The sequence below is a fragment of the Petromyzon marinus genome, chromosome 32, assembly GCF_048934315.1.
Source record: "Petromyzon marinus isolate PM22_M1 ecotype Great Lakes invasive population chromosome 32, UKy_Petmar_22M1.pri1.0, whole genome shotgun sequence".
NCBI lineage: Eukaryota > Metazoa > Chordata > Hyperoartia > Petromyzontiformes > Petromyzontidae > Petromyzon > Petromyzon marinus.
The window spans coordinates 6,267,290-6,286,989 of NC_133698.1; the positions used below are offsets into that span (position 1 = coordinate 6,267,290).

The 19,700-nt window shown below is 51.2% G+C and overlaps 1 protein-coding gene across 7 annotated transcripts in view; it reads right to left on the minus strand.

Moving 5' to 3' along the window:
- Positions 1-19,700, minus strand: part of BCL9L (BCL9 like) — a 174,305-nt gene that overhangs the window by 33,780 nt on the left and 120,825 nt on the right. For 6 of the 7 annotated variants that reach the window (XM_076071239.1, XM_076071240.1, XM_076071243.1 and 3 more), the window contains 7 exons: positions 14,023-14,154; positions 12,027-12,292; positions 8,390-8,518; positions 7,815-7,892; positions 6,150-6,348; positions 2,763-2,841; positions 242-2,593 (listed from right to left, as the gene is read on the minus strand). In XM_076071239.1, coding sequence (XP_075927354.1) covers positions 242-2,593; positions 2,763-2,841; positions 6,150-6,348; positions 7,815-7,892; positions 8,390-8,518; positions 12,027-12,282 — 3,093 coding nt within the window. In that variant the 5' untranslated portion in view covers positions 12,283-12,292; positions 14,023-14,154. The remainder of the gene's footprint in view (positions 1-241; positions 2,594-2,762; positions 2,842-6,149; positions 6,349-7,814; positions 7,893-8,389; positions 8,519-12,026; positions 12,293-14,022; positions 14,155-19,700) is intronic. The other variant, XM_076071242.1, reaches the window with a different exon arrangement.

The following is a 19,700-nucleotide window of genomic DNA, read 5'->3' on the forward strand; positions in this document are numbered from 1 at the left end:
CGGTGCTAAAGAAGTTAAACAAACATACCTACAGCCCTTTTGTCAGTCCACTGTTGGACGAGGGCCTCTCCACGCTGTGCAGGTTCACCACAGTTAGTTAACCATACTTCCCTACACTGGTCATTGCGGGCCGGTGAAAACCTTAGCCGCCTGAGCCAATCAGCCACTTAATAAAATAAAAAATAAAAACAGATATCCAATTATAATTGTGAATTAAATTAAACGGTCAGCATCCACAGACCTGCGCGGGGGACTTCATGGAGGCGCTGGGTGGGGTGGCCATGGCGGTGCTGGGCGAGTTGACGGCGGGCGAGTGGACGGGCCCCAGGCTCGGTGACTTCATCGCCCCGATTCCCGGAGAAGCCGGCAATGGCAGCTTTGCCGGCCGTCGTCCCAGCGCCCTCTGCGGCGGCACGACGCTCGCGTTACCCATGGGCCCTCCTGCGGGGCCCACGGGGCCGGGCCTCGCCAGGTTGTTGCCCATTATGGCCTGGTCGGGCCCAAACTGCTGCTCCAGCGCCTCCATGCCTTGCAGGATGTCCGGGAATGAGCCGGGCCCGCCGGGGAAGTCCTGCAGCGGCGACATGATCATGCCGTGCTGGCCCTGCTGCGCTGACATCAGCATTTTCTGCTGCTGCTGGTGCTGGTGTTGCTGCGCCAGCATCAGGAGGTCTGCACTCTCCGCCATCGGTCCCAGCAATATGTCCTCTTCTGGTATCTGCTGCAGGGAGTCTCGCAGCTTCTGGGATATCATCGCCTGCTGCTGCTGTTGCTGCTGCTGCTGCGGGGACATGAGGTTGAGGTTTCTCGGGGCAGGACTAATCATCTCAAAGTCCGGCCCACCGAGTCCCGGCTGAGGGCCGCCCATATTGGGACTCATCAGCATGCCCCTCTGCAGGACACCGGGATCAATGCCCGGGTGTGGCACGGGCGAGTGGTCGCCGGGCAGGGGGGAAAAGAGCCCCGCGTTCATCGCCGGATCCAGGTGGCGCTGGGAGTGGAAGAGCCGCTCCATGTCCGGGTTTTGCGGCATGCCTCGCCCCGCCGGGATGCCCAAGCCTCTCATCCCACGCTTCTCCATGATCCGCTGGCGCAGCAGCTGCTCGGGCACCGGCATCCGCTCATGCCCCAGGCCGCCCGGCATCACCGACATCAGCTCGTCCTGCCACGCGAGGCCCGGGTGCAGTTGCTGCTGCTGCATCGGGTTCATGGGGCCATCCATGTCAATGAGCCTCCGCCCGCCGCCGGGAAACCTCTGCATGGCATTCCCAGGGAATCTCGGTCCCATGTTGAAGCCGCCCATGCTCCTCGCCACCATGGGGCCCGGGAAGTCCAGTGGGTCGCCAAACTGGTCCCGCATGCCGGGCATCATACCGTCGGGGAACCGCCCCCCAGGAACGTTCCGGTACGGAGGGGGCGGCGGCCTCGGCATCCCTCCCAGCGGATGCTGCTGCTGCTGCAGGATCATCATCTCCTGGAAGCCCCTCTGGTGGACGGCCTGCTCCTGCTTTCGCCGCTTATCCTCGTAGAACTCCTGCTGCAGCCTGAACCACGCGAGCTGCTCCGGCGTCATCTGCTCCTGCCCGCTGCCGGGCGACATCTGCATGGCCCGGCCGGCCTGGTGCTCCTGCATCGATAGCAGGGCCCCGGGGTGCAGCCCGGGCGGCTGCTCCTGCAGTGACAGCATCGAGTTGGGGTGCATGGCCGATGGCTGCATCGCGCCGGGCTCCAGCGGCCCGCCGCCCAGGTTCTGCGTCTGAGACATCATCGCCTGCAGCGGGTCCTCGGGCCTCTTCATGCCCTGCGGCATCAGCTGCTCGTCGGGTGCCCTCTTCATGCCCACGCCGTCGTGGTTGGGCTTGTGGCCCCAGTTGGAAGTGCTAGTCCGCAGCGGGAAGTCCTGGTCGCTCTGCTCTGGGAAGAGCATCCTCTGGATGTCGCGCAGCTTCTGCAGAGACATCTCGCGGTGCTCCAGCTGCTCCAGCGACAACCCCTCCGTGTTCCCCAGCAGGTGACCGCCGGGGCCGCATGGGCCGCAAGGGCCGCACGGCCCGCCGGGGACGCAGGGGCCGCCGGGGCCGCCGGGACCGCCGGGACCGCCGGGACCGCCGGGGCCACGAGGGCCACCCGCCTGGTTTGCCGGCATTCCGCCGCCGTGCCCCGGCGTCGCGCAACCGCTGCAGCTCCCGGGGGCCTGCGACGATGCAGCGGGCGCCGCCTCCGTGCCATTGGTCGGGCCTTCCCCCGCCGGCGGTCTCGCAGCGGCTGGCCCCGGCAGCGGACTCTGGCGGTTGGAGGGCGTCTCGCGTCCCTGTGACCCGTTTTCCACGGCCGAGTCGTCGCCGCCGCCGCCGCCGCCATCCTTGCCCGACGTTTCGGAAGCGGGGCCATTCTCCTGCGGCGGAAGAGGGTGGGGGCCCGGCTCGGAGGGCGGCTGCTGCTGCTGCTGCGGTTTTGGTTGCTGCGGCTGTGGGGGGTGTGAGGGCGAGTGCTCCACTTGCTGGTGGACACCTCCAGGTGGTGTAGCTCGGTGAGGCTGCTGCTGCTGCTGCAGCAGCTGCGACAAGGTGCGGCTCACCGGCGGCTGGTTGTTCTATGCACGCGACAGCAGCAGGTATACACACATCATCAGCATCATCATCATCATCGTCGTCATCACCACCATAATTACCACCACCACCATCGTTGCCTTAATCCCCAAATGCTGTCATTGTATCCCGCATTCAAAGGGTGATCATATGTTTGTGTGGGCAAAAATCTACCTTCTGTAGGAAGCCCTTCTCTTGCTTGTGGAAGGAGAGAATGGAGTCGGACCTTCCCTGCGTCACTGCCTCCGCTGCCCTGCAATGGGTAGTGGACACGCGTAATGCAGGGTTATATCCCGCACAGAGTTCACAGCATGAGCAAACGACTGGGAGCTCCATAACCAGACACATTCCCAGGCACAACGTGTCACTGATGAACATTTAAAGTGGCACCGAACGCGACTTCGGGGTGTGTGTGTTTTTGCGCATATGCGGCTAACCTATTTCTAAACAAAATGTTCTACGTGAGGTTTGTATTCCATCATATGCGGCGATGCGGTCGGACGTGGGACAACATTGTTTGTGTACAGTACTGTGTGCACTACTCGGCAGGCAACTGTCGCGAGACACACTGCATACACTATACACAACCCCCACACACCGTGTACACCATATGATACACGGCTGACAGACTACATATCGTAGCCAGTCAAGATAAATCCACTGCTGGATGAAGGCCTCCCCTAGCCACCATTATTCAGTTTATCGCCTGAGGGAATATGGGCCGAGTCAAAATCCAACCAGGAATTGAACTCATAACTTTCCGATTGTGAGCGACTCACTCTACCACTGAGCCACTGGTTCCCATGAGGGTCACCATGGGTATTAAGTTATTTTTCAAAAGATTAGGCCACACGTGCCAGCTTCATAATCCAAATGTTTTAATTACCCGCAATTTCTACAAGCGGGAATGCACATAGCAGGATTACCCTCGACTGAGAAACTCAGCAGGATCCTGCTGAATGAAACACATTGAGACTCAGAGAGACTTTCCTGTTGTTATACAATATATATGGCCAAGGTCCCAACATTCATAGTTTCCCCTATTTGGAGAAGCACAATAAACACAGCTAAAGCTGAATGTTGATTAAGAACTGATTTTGGGCGACGCCACTTAATAATCCGGCCAATTTTCTGTCGAGTAACCCGCCACCACCTGACATAACCAAACAAATTATAATGTCGCATGTGAGAGCGTTCACTTCACCAGACATAATTGTTTCAGCACACCGGAATAATTATTACAGAAGAGTCCTTCAACTCATCGGTGAACTGCAACTACAATGATTGGCACGTCGTTAAACACTAGCATGTGAAAAATTATTCTGTTTGGCTCCAATTCAAATCTGTAAATCAAGAGACAATCTTTGCCAGATGATTACACGGCCATAACCATAAAATAAATTACGAATCATAACTCCAGCTGCAAAAACCTTACGCGTTCAATTAAATAAAACAGTTTACACTGAAAGTTGTTGTTGGCATCGAATACATTTTCAGCCCACCATATCAGCACTGGAAAGGGTTAATAAGTTAAAAGAATCAATACGAAAACACCATTCACGTCCGTGCCCACACTAAGGATGGAAATACAAATGGTTGCTCATAGGGCCCCCGATGGCAAACCCTGCGTGGTGCTCGGTTGCCCAAGAGCACCTCCGATTGGCACGGTGAGCTACGTAGAATGCGAATGAAGTTCAACGTACATCCACGGTTGGCTATGTACGTACGGGTGCGAGAGAAGTTCAACATACGCACAGCAGCGGCGCGGAGGCAGCCGGCGCACATGCGGCAGCGGAGGCGCAGCGCCGGCTCAACCGCTCACACGACAAATCGATGGGAAAGGCCGAGCAACGACGCGTGTTATTACAGTGGGTGGGAAGGGAATTAGCGTGCACGTGCGCGGGCAACACGCGCATTCGCAACACAAGCACGCGCGTGTGTGTGTGTGTGTGGGGGGGGAGCAGTAGTGTAGCGGTTAGCCCTACGCTACGCTACGAACCTGGCAGCCCGAGTTCGATTCCCGCTCACACCCAACATCGGTGACGATTATCTGAACCGTGTCCTGGGCCTCCACGAGGTTGACTCAGCCTCAAATGAGAACATGGTGCGGTGTGTAAAAACATCACCACTGGGGAGACTAAGCCGGCTGGGCGTGGTGCTGGCCACCCACCCCCTCATGTGCCGTTCTGGCCTTCATAGGTGTTCGCTAACAGCACTTGCCCCAACAGTCTGTTAAGGCTATACGGGGGATCTTTGTTTTGCGTGAACACACACGCGCGGGCACGTGTGCAAACAAGCACAAGGCGCGCGTAAAACCATTTACCTGCAGATTCATCGCTCTAAGAAACGAGAATGAAGCTCTAGACATTGCCTTCGTTGATGACCTGATTAAATTATGGGATTAATTACTCGCTCCACATGCACGCTGGGTTAAAGCGCCACGTCCTCTGGTTAACATCTGATGACTGTGTGCAAGGGGCCATGATACCAAAAGGAACGATTAATAAACCAATTATTTAACAATAGGCGACTCACGAACTCGCACATTGAACGCGTTCGTCGAAGCAAGGCACTCCTCTCGCGTAAGACGACTATTATTGCCGGCTCGCGTTCTTGAACTGCGCTTGAATCCGCACTGCGACCTTGCTTCGACAGAGATGTGTAAAACGCGCGGACGCACGAACGCAGCACGCATTTGCCAACATCGTCGTTGTCATCATCATCGTCGTCGTCCGTGTGCCACCCTAACGTAATAGTCACATTCACCACGGAATGAGCATGAGGTAGGCGAGAATGCATTACTTAACGTTTGAACGGTAGTATTTGTACAAGTAGCTAACTGTTAAAATTTCGACGACGTGACACGTAGTCTTAAATCGCCCACTTTTCAACTTTGTTTAGTCACAATACTTGTGTGTTAACTGCAAACAAGGCAAAAGTCTACGATTGTGTATCAGATGCTCAAATTAAATTCCAAAATTCCCCTCCATATAATGGATTTCAGTAACCCACGTTAAACCAGTGTTTAATAGTTGCTCACCTACGCGTTTCCGATTCAGTGGTGATTAGGGCAATGAATTGAACAACCGTCCAATGCCAGGGTCCAGGACGGTGTTCAATTACTTGTGAATCGGAACGTGTTGGTGACCAATGTATGAAGAATCGGGATCTGCGTATGAAATTTCGGGCGATCTGGAAGGGAAAAAAAACGTGTTTTGGATTGATCCGAAAATGTGTTGTCACGGGAAATGATGTCACTTCTTAGCGTTACTTCCGTCCGTGTTTTCCTCGCCAACAGTGGTTGTCATGTAACGTCAGGTGACGTCGCTTTTGCTATAGCGAAGACACGTTAAATTATTACGTCAACGATCTGAAAATTAAAAATACCCGAAGTTTTCCTTAAAATACCAACATCAAGGCAAATTTGCGGAAAAAAAATAATCAAATTGACCTCAACATCCCACGACACGATGAGGAGCGTGGAGCGTTCGACTCTCACGCTATGACGGCGGAGAGTGCTACGGCAACGTGAGAGCATCCCGCCAAAGGTCACGGCCTCACCTATTGGCCAGCTCCGTGGAGAAGATGAGCACAGATGAGGGCCGGGCCTTCACTGGTCCTGGAGGGGGGCGGGCACCCGTGGGGGCATGGGGCATGCTTGGAAGGCCTGCGAGGACCGCTGGGAAGGCCGCAGGGCAGGCGAGAGGAGGGGCCGCCGCCTCTGAAGGTTTCATGACCTCCCGGCCACCCCCTGTGCAGTCTTTTCAGTTGCGTTGAATAAAAAAAAAACATGCATGGATACTGCTATTACTTTTGTTTAAAATTCAGGGCACATGCGATTAAAGACAGATGCTTTGTGCCAGGGTGCTCAAAACCCCACTGTGCCAACATCAGCCACACGAGTCAAAATTTCCATGTTAATCAATATCCTCCAATCACATGCAATTTGTATAACGATTTATCAGTCGCATAAATAGGCTGCTGATCACGGAGAAACCTGCAAGGTTGATGAATTGCGGCACCCGTGTCGAACTCAACTCAAAGTTCATGTGTGGATTTACATCGTAATCGATTTAGATTAGAATTCCCCTTTTAAATTTCTAGGATCATCTCTCTCCACCGATATGGCCCGTGGCATTGCGTGCAGCCCATTTCACTGCGACCCGCATCGTCATCCACTCGCTCTGCCGAAGACAATTCATCACAAAAGACCCCCCCCCCCCCCGCAGAAGGCATTACGTACCCCCCATACCACATAGCACATCTACAGCCATTTGTCAAGCCACTGCCGAATGACGGCCTATAAATGGTGAGCAGGCCGTGGGCGTTTTTTTTTTACTATACTTTACCACGTGATCGGTGCGGGTTGGTGCAGGCGGTGAGCATGCTAGGAGCACAGAACAAGAGCGGAATGTTGGGTGTTGCTGCACTGCCCTCGGTTGACCAGCAGGTAGCTCTGCAAGCTTACGAAAACCTCTGTGCAGGGTGGGTCACCCATCCAGGCTCCGCGATTGCTTAGCTTTGGAGAGCTATATAATTACACTAATTATTCAGTGATCGTGCATTGATGAATGTGATGAGTTGTTTTTTTAGACGTATACTCATAGAAATATAAAATAGCATTTTCGACACAATCATCGGCACCACGTTACAATTACAGTAGTCGAGGATCTTACAGTCCTATGGAGGCCAACTGACCAATGAGGTTTCAGCGACAATGCCCAGAAATCTCTCCGATGTGTTTCCGAGTTGCATCGCATGCTGTTCCGCTTGATGTCCGATGAGAGTGGACTAAATGTTTGACACCTTTAGTCAGCTAGACCAAGAGAATGACTAAGCGATTGGCATGATTGGCTATGTATGGTGCGAAAGAAGTTCAAAATACTTACATACAGACTAAGATTTGACTAAGATTCGACAGGTTGTCGTCGAATACACTAAGATTAAAATAACAAAAAAATGCCGAGGAAATTCAACCGCTGCTACATATAGAACGTGAGTTGCTAAAATCAGTTCCTGAAGAAGCTCCCAGCACGTGGAGCGAAACGTCGGGCATCATGCCAAGCAACACGCGGTGCGATCCAGAAACACATCGGAGCTCCGCAAAGCATCATCATCATTATCGTGAGCCATGGTCAATCCGATGCTGGACGGTGGCCTCGCCAAACCGCCGCCACCTCTCACGATCCAGCGATGTAATAATGATCCGAGCAGCTGCACACGAACCGATTTCATCGCTCCATCTCCTCCTCGGTGGACGTCCTCTCGGACGCGTTCCATTCCTTGGGTGCCGCTCGGGTTGAGCTATACAGCACAAGCGCGAAAACCCCACGCAGTAGTAGCAGTAGTAGCGATGCCCAGCGAGAACACGGGGAGAGGTTTCGTTGGTGTTTACAACCAGTTCCATCAGGCGATTTGCCAAAACAGTCTTCCTGTTTTAGTCTTAAATAGAGCAAAGGTTATGTCACCACAATTTTGGAAAATCGTCTGATGGAGCTGGTTGTAATCACCAGCGAAACGCCGTACTCAAAGCGTACATGTTGTGCGTTTACTCTCCAACACACAGGTATGCTGAAGTAGTAATTCTTTGGTCACGTTTTGTTTACGTGACAAACTTTACCAATTCGCTGTGTCTCGGGTGGCGGCGGGTTTAACGACACATTTATATTTACGCGTATCTGACCCGAAAAACAAACAAAAAAAACCTTTGTTAAGGATAATATCGGTCGCGAAAGCTCTACTACGCGTGAAACATAACGGCGAAGAGGGGGCAAGGCGACGTGTGGTGACGGGGCACTCACTGGGGGCGGCACTGGCGGCGAGGAAGGGCTTGTCGTCGGCATCGCTGTCGGGCCCCGAGCACCACTCGTCTCCGCTGTAAGGGGTCTTCTTCTCCAGCACGCACTTCCGCTTGCCGCGGGACACCATGTCTGCACGCGCGTGGGACACGTCACAGACAGCGGAGCGCTCTCGTGAAAAAGGCATAGGTGCAGCCCTGCGACTTCCTTCGACCACGCCGCTGCCCGGCGGAAGGGTCTCCCCCCAACCGTTATGGGCGCCACGGTGGAGAGATGTTAACTACCTCGTCTGATATGCAGGAGGTCGTGGGTTCCATTCAGACCCTGACTCCTGTATATTTGGTGCTTTCATGTTCTCTCCGTGGTCACGTGGATTATTCTCCATGACCTCCGGTTTTTCCCTCTGCATTTAGAAACAACGTGCGTTTAGAGCATTTAGCTGCTATACATTTCCACATGATAAGCCATGATTCGTTGGGCTCTCATTTGTGGCAAGGTCACTTCTTGAAATTCAGCTTAGTAGTCCTTACCTGGTAAATTAACAAATAATAATTTTATTTTTTATGAGTTTTCCCCCAATTAAGTAAATTGCGAGTCATTTTCACATTTTGAAAACTTTGCACCTTTGACACCGGCACACTTGGCCCGACTCTAATGTTGAATAATGCCGCGTGGTTTTAACATCCACCGTGAAACACAAGGGTGCACATGTGTGGTTAAAGCACATGCAGTATTCTATCTATTTTTCTCTTTGACCAGGTAAGGCCCACTGAGCTACATATCTCTTTTTTTCAGAAGCGACCTGACCGCAAATGGTAGCTCACCAACATGGTTTTTGTACACATTTATAGCAGCCAAATACTCTAAATGCGCGAAGTCGATTCTAAATGTGGCAGGAAAAATCGGAGGACCCGGAGAAAAATCCACGCGACCACGGGGAGAAAGACATGCATACTCCAAATATATTTCAGGCGTCAGGGTCGGGACCAAACCCACAACCTCCTGCAAGCGAGGCGAGAGAGTTAACATCTCGCCCCCTCTAGAACGAAAAGACAAATATGCTGCCGCTGGGGACGTGTATTTCTCTGGGCACCTCGCGGAAACAAAAAAATACTTGCAGAGGAAATAAACAAAAATCTCAAACAAGACTTTCCCAGAGTGCGGCCCTCCTAGGTAAACATTAACAATCCCCAGCAATCCCAACAAAATGCAATCCAATTAACGGTCGGCCTGGTACTTGGACAGGAGACTGCCTCACTCGGGATCTGGAGATGAAGGCACAGGAATAGATTTTTCAAACTATCCGTGCGATGCTTTGTGTGCTATGCAGTTATGTGCGGGTAGTCTTAGTATTCTCCCAATCGCCAAACACTCATTAGGGTGATTGATCAAACATCTCAATGCAGAACATGCTTGAACTTTTGTTTTCAGCCTCAAATGAGGATTTCACTGACGAAATAAAAAAAAGCGCCAGAATTATTATAATTTCGTGAACCAAGAAGAAAACGTTCAGACTTAACATTTGAAATTAGAATTCTCTCATCGCAGAGATGGAGCATTGCAATCCGTTCGTGCGCAGGTGGGACATTCCACCGCGTGAAGAAATCATCCCCACGTAAGATGGTACACTCCACAATTAAAGTAAAAACGACTGCACAGCCGCGCAGAGGAATGGCCCCTGTGAGCAATGGTACACTCCATTAATTTTTTTTCCCCTTTATATTCCTCGCAAGGACGTCTTGAATAGCAATGCTCTATATTGTGCTCCCGGGCACGCATGCACTCCTGCCTGCCAAACATGGACATGCGCATCGCACAGTTGTTACGATTAACAAACCGCTGGCAGCAGTGGAATGGAGTTTCTGCTTGTTTATATCACTCCAGTACATATTTTTTCCCCAAGCTGAGCAGTAAAATGGAAAATAAGTGCAAACGGCCTGCTGTATTGATCTCAGGGAAATATACTGTCTCCTTGTGGCACATCAATAACAACCCTGGCACTAAGCCGAGAATAGCCTTTCCTCGGCAGCCTAGAGTTGTGGGGTGTGGGGGGGGGTCGAGGGGGAGGGGGGGCGGGGGGGGCTCAGGGACAGCAAAAAAGGTGCGGAAGCCGACGGCCGCGAGATCGGTGGTCGTTTCGTTTCGGAGTCAAACCCTCCGCGGCTCCCGCAAACAAACAAAAAAAACTCCACCACCGGACGGCGGCGGAAAAAACGACGGGCCCAGCCTCGTCAATCGCCGTCAAATACGCACAGCCAAGCGAGTTCCCGTTACGGGACGTATAAGATGACAAACTGAAATACGTAATAACCCGCCGCACCTGCCCCCCGCCCCCCCCCCCTTACTGGCATCAACCCCTCTACCACACCCTGCCATCCGAGAGTCGCTTCTGGACCACGAGGCCGTGCCATTGCACGGCGCTCGGCCGAGGCCCGACGTCCACGTGGAATCGAAGGAGGCTCTGCACCCAAAGCTTGCGGCGTGACCTCTTGTGAAGGGGGCTAAGGCAACGACAGCAACTCGTGAGGTTTCCACAACACAGCCAAAATAAAATGCCGGTCCACAACCGCATACATTTCACCGGAATCGTGTACATCTGGACGTTTCTGCAACCGAGTTTGCGAGCAGTCGCGCGAGCCGGTCGCTCACAGGAACACAGACACGACTTTCAAGCTTCGATCTGCCCGTCCATTTGTAGCGACGCGTTCCATCACGTGCACACATTTGCTAACTATGACTGGTCGTTGGAATCCTGAATGCGTCGTGTAATTTCCTTGTTGGGAAAATATTTTCCCAGATGTGGACATAGCAGTTGCAGGCAATTTGAGTTGCGCGATTAATGCTAGAGTGATTTGGTCGCTCATGTGTAGACCCCGGCATTGATTAAACAACGTCCTTAACTAAAATTTCCATTTTCATCAATATCCTCCGATCAAATGTTATTCGTATAAGGATTAATCAGAGGCATATATAGGGTGATTATCACAGACAGGCCTGAACCCGTGTCTAACTGACATCAAAGTTTAGCCATACATTTTCCAAATAAGTGACTTAGAATGTTCTCCTTTCACATTTACAGGCAGCCGCTGGTTTGCGATGGTCCGATTTACGGCGATCCACATTCACGACATTTATATAACGCCACCATGGATCGATTTACGGTGCAGAAATTTGATTTTACAATGCAACTCCCAAAACATTTTAAGAGAGTCAATCTGGTTTCCGATGTGACTTGGCATGGATCTTTTCTTATTCTCAAGTGTTTTTTTGTGGAATTTTACCTATTAAACCCTGCTAAATACGGCCGATTGGAAGGAGAAACACAACGGCAGGTGATGTTTCTACGGTTTCTACTGTCCATGGGGGAAAACCGGGTCCGATTTACGACGATCCGTTTTATGATGGGTTTTCCAGGAACTAAGAGTGGAGGACCGCCTGTATCTCATTATCTCTTTCTACAGATATGAGCCACAGCTATAATACTTTATAAGGGGGAGAGAGAGGAGGGGGGTGTTGGAAGAAGGGAAGTGGTGTGGGGGGGTCAACGAGCCTTCAGCCCATTCCAAACCCACCAACGCCACGGGGGCTGCCACCCCCCTACGCCCCCCGTGGCATCATCGCATCCCCCGCGGGTACGCACCCTTGCAGTCGGACTCCGCGTTGGAGGCGTTGGTCTCGCGCTGGTCTCGCGATTCCAGCGACTCGCTGCGCTCCCGCTTGCCGCGACCCTTGCCGACCCTCAGGGCGCCCGGTGCCGCCCCCTTGGTGGTCAGGTGGCCGCCAGGACCCATGCCCTTTGAGCCCAGGGTGCCTGCCATACCCGGGCTGCTGCCTTGCAGCTGCTGCTGCTGCTGCTGGGAGCTGGTCTTCACTGCCGCCTTGCCCTGGTTCATCATTGCCCGACCGCTGGTGATGGACGAGAACAAACAAAAAAACGGTAAAAAGGTGCAGCCCTGCCAATTTGCTAGCGGAAGGGCCTCCAGTGACAGCGAAGCTGACAGGGTGTTTGGCCTATTCTTCCACGTTGGTCAGTCGCATTTCATGACGTGGGAGCACCCACGCTTTACCCCAACCACAAACGACCTGCCGATTGACTAACTGTGGCTTAGCCATTTATTTTGTTGGGTGGACAGAGGCTGCGGGAGAATCGGGGGGCAGGGGACAATTTGATATACTTGCCACTTTGATTTAAAGCTTTCGTGACTGCAGGGATTCATATTCTTGGTTCTTTCGGTAAAGTCACATATAAGGGAAACAATATACAATAATTTTATTGTTTTGTTTTATATTTTTATTATTTTATTGTTTCCTTTCTACGTGACTTTACCGAAAGAACCAAGAATATACCTGTTACTGTCGTTTTAACTGCCACGCCGAGAGATTGGAGCCAGTGGACCTCTGGATTGCAAGTCCAGTGAGCTCACCATTGCACCACAGGAACTCCTGATGACGAATATACAATCATTGAATTAGAATAGAAATATTGATGGTTTTCAATGAAGGGATCTGTTTTATTCCCCAAAATAATTCTAAACAATGTAGCTTCCACTGACGTTGATTTAACACCTTGACCTTGTGAGGCTTGGAATGCATTGGCATCTCGAAACAGTATCTCCCACATGGACCATTAGAACACATTAATTGAATATTAGCTGCGGAAATTTTGTATGCACGCAACATGATACATGATTATGGAAACATCTTTCCAAAGGTTTATCATCAAAACCACACGGAGACCACAAAAACTAAACGTGTTAACTGAACAGCAGCCGCAAAATCAATACCTTTGTAGACAATATTTTCGGTGTGTTAGTCAATTGCTAAGGAATTGCTTATTTTTGAGGTGGCTGGGTTTTCAGTTTCAGTTTATTTATTTTGGTATAGCCCTGTGAGCCATTCGGCTCTTGAATCGGGTGCAACCACAACAAACAAAAAAACACGAACAAGAAATTCTAGATTTAAAGCTTTCGTGACTGCTAGGATCCATACCCTTTGGTTCTATTTGGTAAAGTCACGTATTTTCACCTACGTGACTTTACCCAATAGAACCAAAGAGTACGAACAAGAAAAACATCTTTCTTTGAACCTATCTACGTGACTTTACCGAAAGACCCAAAGAATACGAATTCCTGCAGTCACGAAAGCTTTAAGTCAAGATTTGGTCCTGTACTTAATTTGGTTAACTTGCACCTCTGAGTATTGAAAATATCGCTCTGACCGTCACGCGACATCACGCTCTGCACAGCACTCGCGGGAAAATTCTGCCTCCCTCGTGTGTAGAAACAGAAGCTCAGAAGCAGTTATCTGATGTCCGCTTCTCGCGAGCCGTTCTCAGTAACGGAGGGTTGCACAGCTCGACGAAAGATGCCGATAAATTCTACGTCTTGTGGCGCGACACTCATGGAGCAACTGAGATCAAATCGGGGAGAGGGAGAAATAATGCTACAGATTTTAAGAAATTAATCGAGAAAACCATTACTTGTCTATGTATGTATGTTGAGATTTTTTCGCACCATACGTAGCCAACCGCTCTAATTGGAGATGCGAAATCGAGATAATCGAGGAAATCATTACTTGTCTACTGAATCGAGAGGATCATGACTTGTCTATCGATGCCGATTCACCGGAAAACTTACCTCTCACTTTGCCCCACGGCATGAGCCGGGCCGAAGCGGTCGTCTCGGCGCTCACATGCGGTGGGCGAGCGTCGCGGACAGACGAGCCGCTTCAGGGTGCCACGCGGCTCGGCCTCGGCGCTACGGCGGCGGCTGAGAGAAGCACAACGCAGGGATGGCACCAATGGTCACCAGGCGAAGTGGCGAGAGTATCTCGATTCATCGTAGCATTGTTTCAAGTTCCACGCAACCGTCCGGGCCAATTTCATGTTGCAAGTGCCCTCCGGTCACCCGCCGCAGCCAAACAAATGAAATTGTCACGCGTTGCCAGCGTTTTAACAAAGCGTCGCTCATTATCGTTTCAGCTTGCCGGTGAGTGCGAGAACAATTCCCACAACCGAATGGACAGGATCCAATGACAAATGAACCCTTTCCCATTCCGAGACATCTGCAAGTTGCAGGGCGGGAGTTCCGTTGACCGCTGAATCTCGGAACGCGCAAGCGGTCAACGTTAATTTTACTCAGAGAGTCATAGCGCCGCTGTTTTTAAAGACATTGTACTCGCCAAAGAGAAATGTACTGACACGACCGCACTCTATGATAGCTGGCATCAAACTGTTCCACACGCCCTCCCGCATGGCTTTGCGGGAGCTTCGGTAGGTATTCAGGTCAGAAAACGTACCGATAAAATTATTTCATTTTAGTTTTTCTTCCGATTCCGTTGTGATGACATACGCACACGTACGTACGCGCACGTCATTGGAATGGGAAAGAGTTAAGTGCGGAACCGAATGTAATGCGATGGATCCGAATGCAGGATCTCAGCGATACGAGCTCAGCGCTTGACCCCCACCAACCATAGCTACCAGGCCACCTTGCCACGAAGCAAACGAGCACAGATCCAACAGGTCAAATTCCATCGCCACCACTCAACCGCTAATCTGGGATATCACAAACGCACACGGCTCCAGATTCTCATCAATCCACTACTCCTGCCTGACGCAATCATCTGGCTCGACCACCTCGAAGTAAAATTATCGTTGTTGCCCGACATCAACATCGGCCTTACATAAGAGGAAGATTCCCATCTTGACGAATTTGAGAGCGAAAAACTTGCCGCGTCTCCATCGTCAATAATGGGGGGGGGGGGGGGGGGGGGAAACCGCCACGGCCGTTACGTTCTGCCCATTTTGTCTACATGGGAATTTGGCCCCTAGTCCCCGAGTAAAAAAAAAAACACCGGCGCAGCATTATCCAGAGCACGCTGACGTACTGTGCATCAATGTCAAGGCCAAAACGCCAGATTTAAAAATGATTCATCGGTTAGAAAAACACACGGGGGATCGCGCCTTCCCATTTTCTTTTCAGGACGAGAGGCCCGTGAGCTGAGCTGCGTGTGCTCTGCTATTGGCCACGGCGTGTGACGGGGCACTAATTGGGTCAGAGATGATGAGGTTTATTATTCGTAGGATCCGCACAGCTGCCGCTGCGGTACGGCGGCATGCGATGTGGCCAGAGCCGACATGGTCAGTCTGTTCTGTTCAACCTGATGGGAACTCAAAGAGACCAGGATGAGTCTTGTTTGCCAGGGTGCCTTGGAGGATTAGTCCCGCCAGTAGGGGAGCTATGGCTTGCTGCGTATAATGCCCATTCAGCAAATTCGCACAGTGCAATTTTAGAATTTGCCGAATTTGGACACCGATGCCAGCACTCAACGGGCTTACATCTTGCGAGCGATGCCAAGGTAACCTTAACGTCACATGTACGGTGAACCTCTTTCGCACCGTAAGTAAACAACCGTGGTATTCGAAGGTGCATAGTGAAGCCGATAGCGCGCGTAGTATTTTTATAGCTATTACACGCCGCAGTAATAACCGTGGCGGCCGCTGGATTTCGAACCGTGAGCGGTGAGCTCGCTGCCGCGAGGCCACGTCACCACCCAAGAGACACGTTCTTACGTTCTCACCCACCCCATCGGATTCCTCCAGTATGAATAAATATTCTGATTCTGATACACGAATAGCTCGACAATCAAATCGATATTTTTAACAGCCTAAACGTATTCCCACTTTGGCCAAGCATTGCCACCACAGCGTTCTCAACGTGCAGACCTACACTCTTACAAAGTCATTCTTGGTTTAAAACGGGCAGAGATGGGGGGGGGGGGGAGGTAAAAGGTTGAGGAGATGGGAATTGCTATTGAGAAGATGCCCGCTCATTCACTCCAGTACTCAAACAGGAGTGCGCTGAAGAGTTTGCCTCTCATCCCCACCTATCGTGCGCTTCACGTAATGGATGTAATGCCAAGTGAACTTTAATTACATGGGAATACGAAGACTCATTTTCCCTCGAAGAGGGTCCTGCTCGGGAAGTTTGGCCATTTGCTTCTTTATTAATGTATTCGATCATTAGCTTTTCCTGTGTTATCTGGTGCTCCAACTGTGCCAAAGTCACGTGCAAAAGCATCCGCCAAAAAAAAGACTGACAACGAGCCAGTTACCGGCACACCTTACGGATAGCTCAATATATTATAAGAATGGGAAGGTGCGCATAATCTATATATAAAAGGTACATTTGTGAATATGTGTGTCTGTTCGAAATGTTTAGCATACCTCCCAACATGCCACAAACTTGAAATTTTGCATGTGGGTAGTTTCCAGACTGTACACAATGTAAAATTCATAAAAATTAGACTTTTGTATTTTGGGGGGGGGGGGGGGGGGGCGCAATAATGGATATAATTTGTACGGCAAGTGAGCGGTGACGTCACATCTATGATGTCATCTGCATGCGGCAGCGTCACGCAGTGTGCCTGCTGACGTCACGCATCCCCCCCCCCCACCCTTCGCGTAGGCCGTGGATTAATCCAAGACAAGAATCCAAGTCTCGGGCGAAGCTGGGAAGTAAAGCTAGCACATTATATAACCCCCATTAAAAAATATGTTCAAACTATTGTCAATCCACTTATGGATGAAAACTTCCACATGCTGCATCGGTCACGAGTGGAACAGATAAATAAATCCTTTGATTCATTGCAGCAAAGCAGGGGTAGAACATACTCACTTAGCACAGAGAAGGCACGCGAATCAGGAATCGAACCCAGGTGCCCCTTCTTGCTCTAAAGAAGGCACAAACATTACCACTGGCGTACCCTGCTGCCCCATATTCTACGATCAATGTCATGTTTGATACAAACTGTCAAGGATATATGACTAATGTGGGGCACAGCGTTAGCGAGATGTTAACTACCTCGCCTGGTATATAGGAGTTTGTGGGTTCGATCCCGACCCTGACGCCAGTATATTCTCCCCCGTGGTCGTGTGGATTTTCCCCCTCCACATTTAGAATCGGCATACGTTTTAGAGTATTTGGCTGCTATAAATGTCCACAGGATAAGCCACGTGTCGTTGAGCTTTTATTACGTGTGGCCAGGTCACTTCTGAAAAAGACCGATATTACCTGGTAAAATAAAAAAAATAGTTTAATAGTTACTGGCAATGATGCCCCTTCTGAGCAATTGCCTCTCTGCACGCACTTACGCGACCATGTAACTTTTGAGACACGTGACCCGCTGAAAAGCGCAAAGAGAATGCAGCGGGGCGCATTTGAATGCGGCTGTAAATCACTCCAAACCGCCGTAGAGGAGAAGAAATTGAGAATTCTGCTCCCCCTTTTTCACAAAAACCCAGCGCTTTTGAGCTTGACGAGGACTCCCACAGGGTCACGGTGCTCGCCGCCAGGTGGGGCAGGGTGGTAGCAAAATAAATTCGCAAATTTGCAAAGAAAACAACGAAAATACATACCACACAAACACGCGCACACGAGGCTGCAAGCCGCGGGTGTTTCGGAGGTTATAGCTGTCGCTTAAATCGGACGGGGTGGGAGGTGGGGGAGGAGTGGGGAGTAAGCGCGCGGGAGGTCCCTGGGTATTTTTTTTTAAACTCGAGTCGAATGTGAATGAGCCCACCTCGTGCCCCCCCCCCCCCCCAAGATACGAGCCGGCCAGGTGCACCGCGTCAACGGAGGCTGACCCTAACGCGCCGGCGTACGGATCGTATCCCCCACCCCCGCTCCACACCCCTCCACCCAATTGTTTTGCCTGCTCACCGTCTGCTCATCCCCCCCCCCACCACCAACCCTTCCCATCTTTCCGCCAACCCCGCCACCTCATCTCGCCAGCCTGCCCAATGGCAAGAACAGCAATTATTATTCGTGACAAAAGTAGTTTCACGGCCGCGCGTCAACGGCGGCGGCGCCCGTGTGAACCTTACAACGGCGAACGCTGTCATGAAGAGCCCAGGTAATTTCCGGCTCAACTGGGCATTTCGGCACTGGTGCTCATCTCCCCATTGGTTGGAAATTCAACATTCCTATGGCGGGGTCGAGTCTCTCCACAAGACGATCGCTGTTGCCTTCCCACGAAGCGGTATTATTTTGACAAGCCCACGGTTTTGAACGCGCACGTTATCGCACGTCAGTCAAGCGTGCTAAGCGAAGCGCCACCAGCCCCACATCACACACTGCACGTGCAACCGCAGGGCACAGCCAGTCAGAGCACCCAAGGTATCATTTGTGATGCACCACGGGTTCACACGTGCGCATGGACTTATCTGGTTTGACTGACGCCGTGGCCCCGATTACACTGGGAAGACTGCTGGCAAACACGCCTTGGAGAGATGTTTTCAACGTTTCCGATCAGATCGCCAAGGGGACTTGTCTACATCGGTATCTTGCCATTTCAACAGTCGTTGACCAATGATCCCAATGACAGGCATGATAGGCGGTGCTACTCTTTTGTGTCAGACGGAAAACGAAGCTCAAAAGGGAACACACTGCCACCTTCCGAAACTCCGGTCGTCCTCGCAGCGTTTTTTGGCAAACCGTCGAACAAAGACGGTCACCGCATCGTGCGCTCTCAGATGCGCTTCTGCGGCCGTCTGGAATGCTCTTCCCTCCGATATTAGAAAGACACTGGAGCTATGCGTTTTTACATTTAATTTGGAAACTCATTTTTTCTTTAGATCTGCTTTTTGTGTTTAGGTTGTTGTCCTTCCCCTGAACCTCCGATTTGCACGGTTGGTCATGTATGTTGCGAAAGTTCAACACACACATACAGTCTGTTCTCCTATAACGCGTGCTATCATTAGGCGACTTGAATATAACGTGACAAATGTATTAGGTAACACACTTTTTAAAATGCGGATGCAAATTAAATATAACTGCGGTTGAGTGAACAGAACGACGTCGCGTGAGTAGGAATAGGCGGTCGTGCGGATGCCTCGGCGTGGCGTCGCACGAGGCATTGGGATGCTTCTGGATGCTTCTAGATGCTACCCACGCGCGCCCTCAGTCTCTGTTCAGCCTGCGTACGCATCTCACGTGTTGTCACGGACTGCGCCTTTACCCCTATATTATTTATTATAACGCTGGTGTCCTTAAGGAACCCAACTAGCACGTCATAGGAGAACGGACTGCGATCGGAAAGGCTACGACGCCCATTGCTGAATTGACTAAGAAATATAAGTGGTGGCTGAGCCTTCAGAAAGGCGGAGGGGGTAGGTGGTGGGGGGGGGTTAGCCCCCCCCCACCCCAACACTTGAGGGCTGCATGAGTGGGAATGAATCGGTCAGTCAATATTTATTTTACGCGTCAATATCGCCCCATCAATAAAGTGCACGCTAAAGCAGAACGGGAACAGG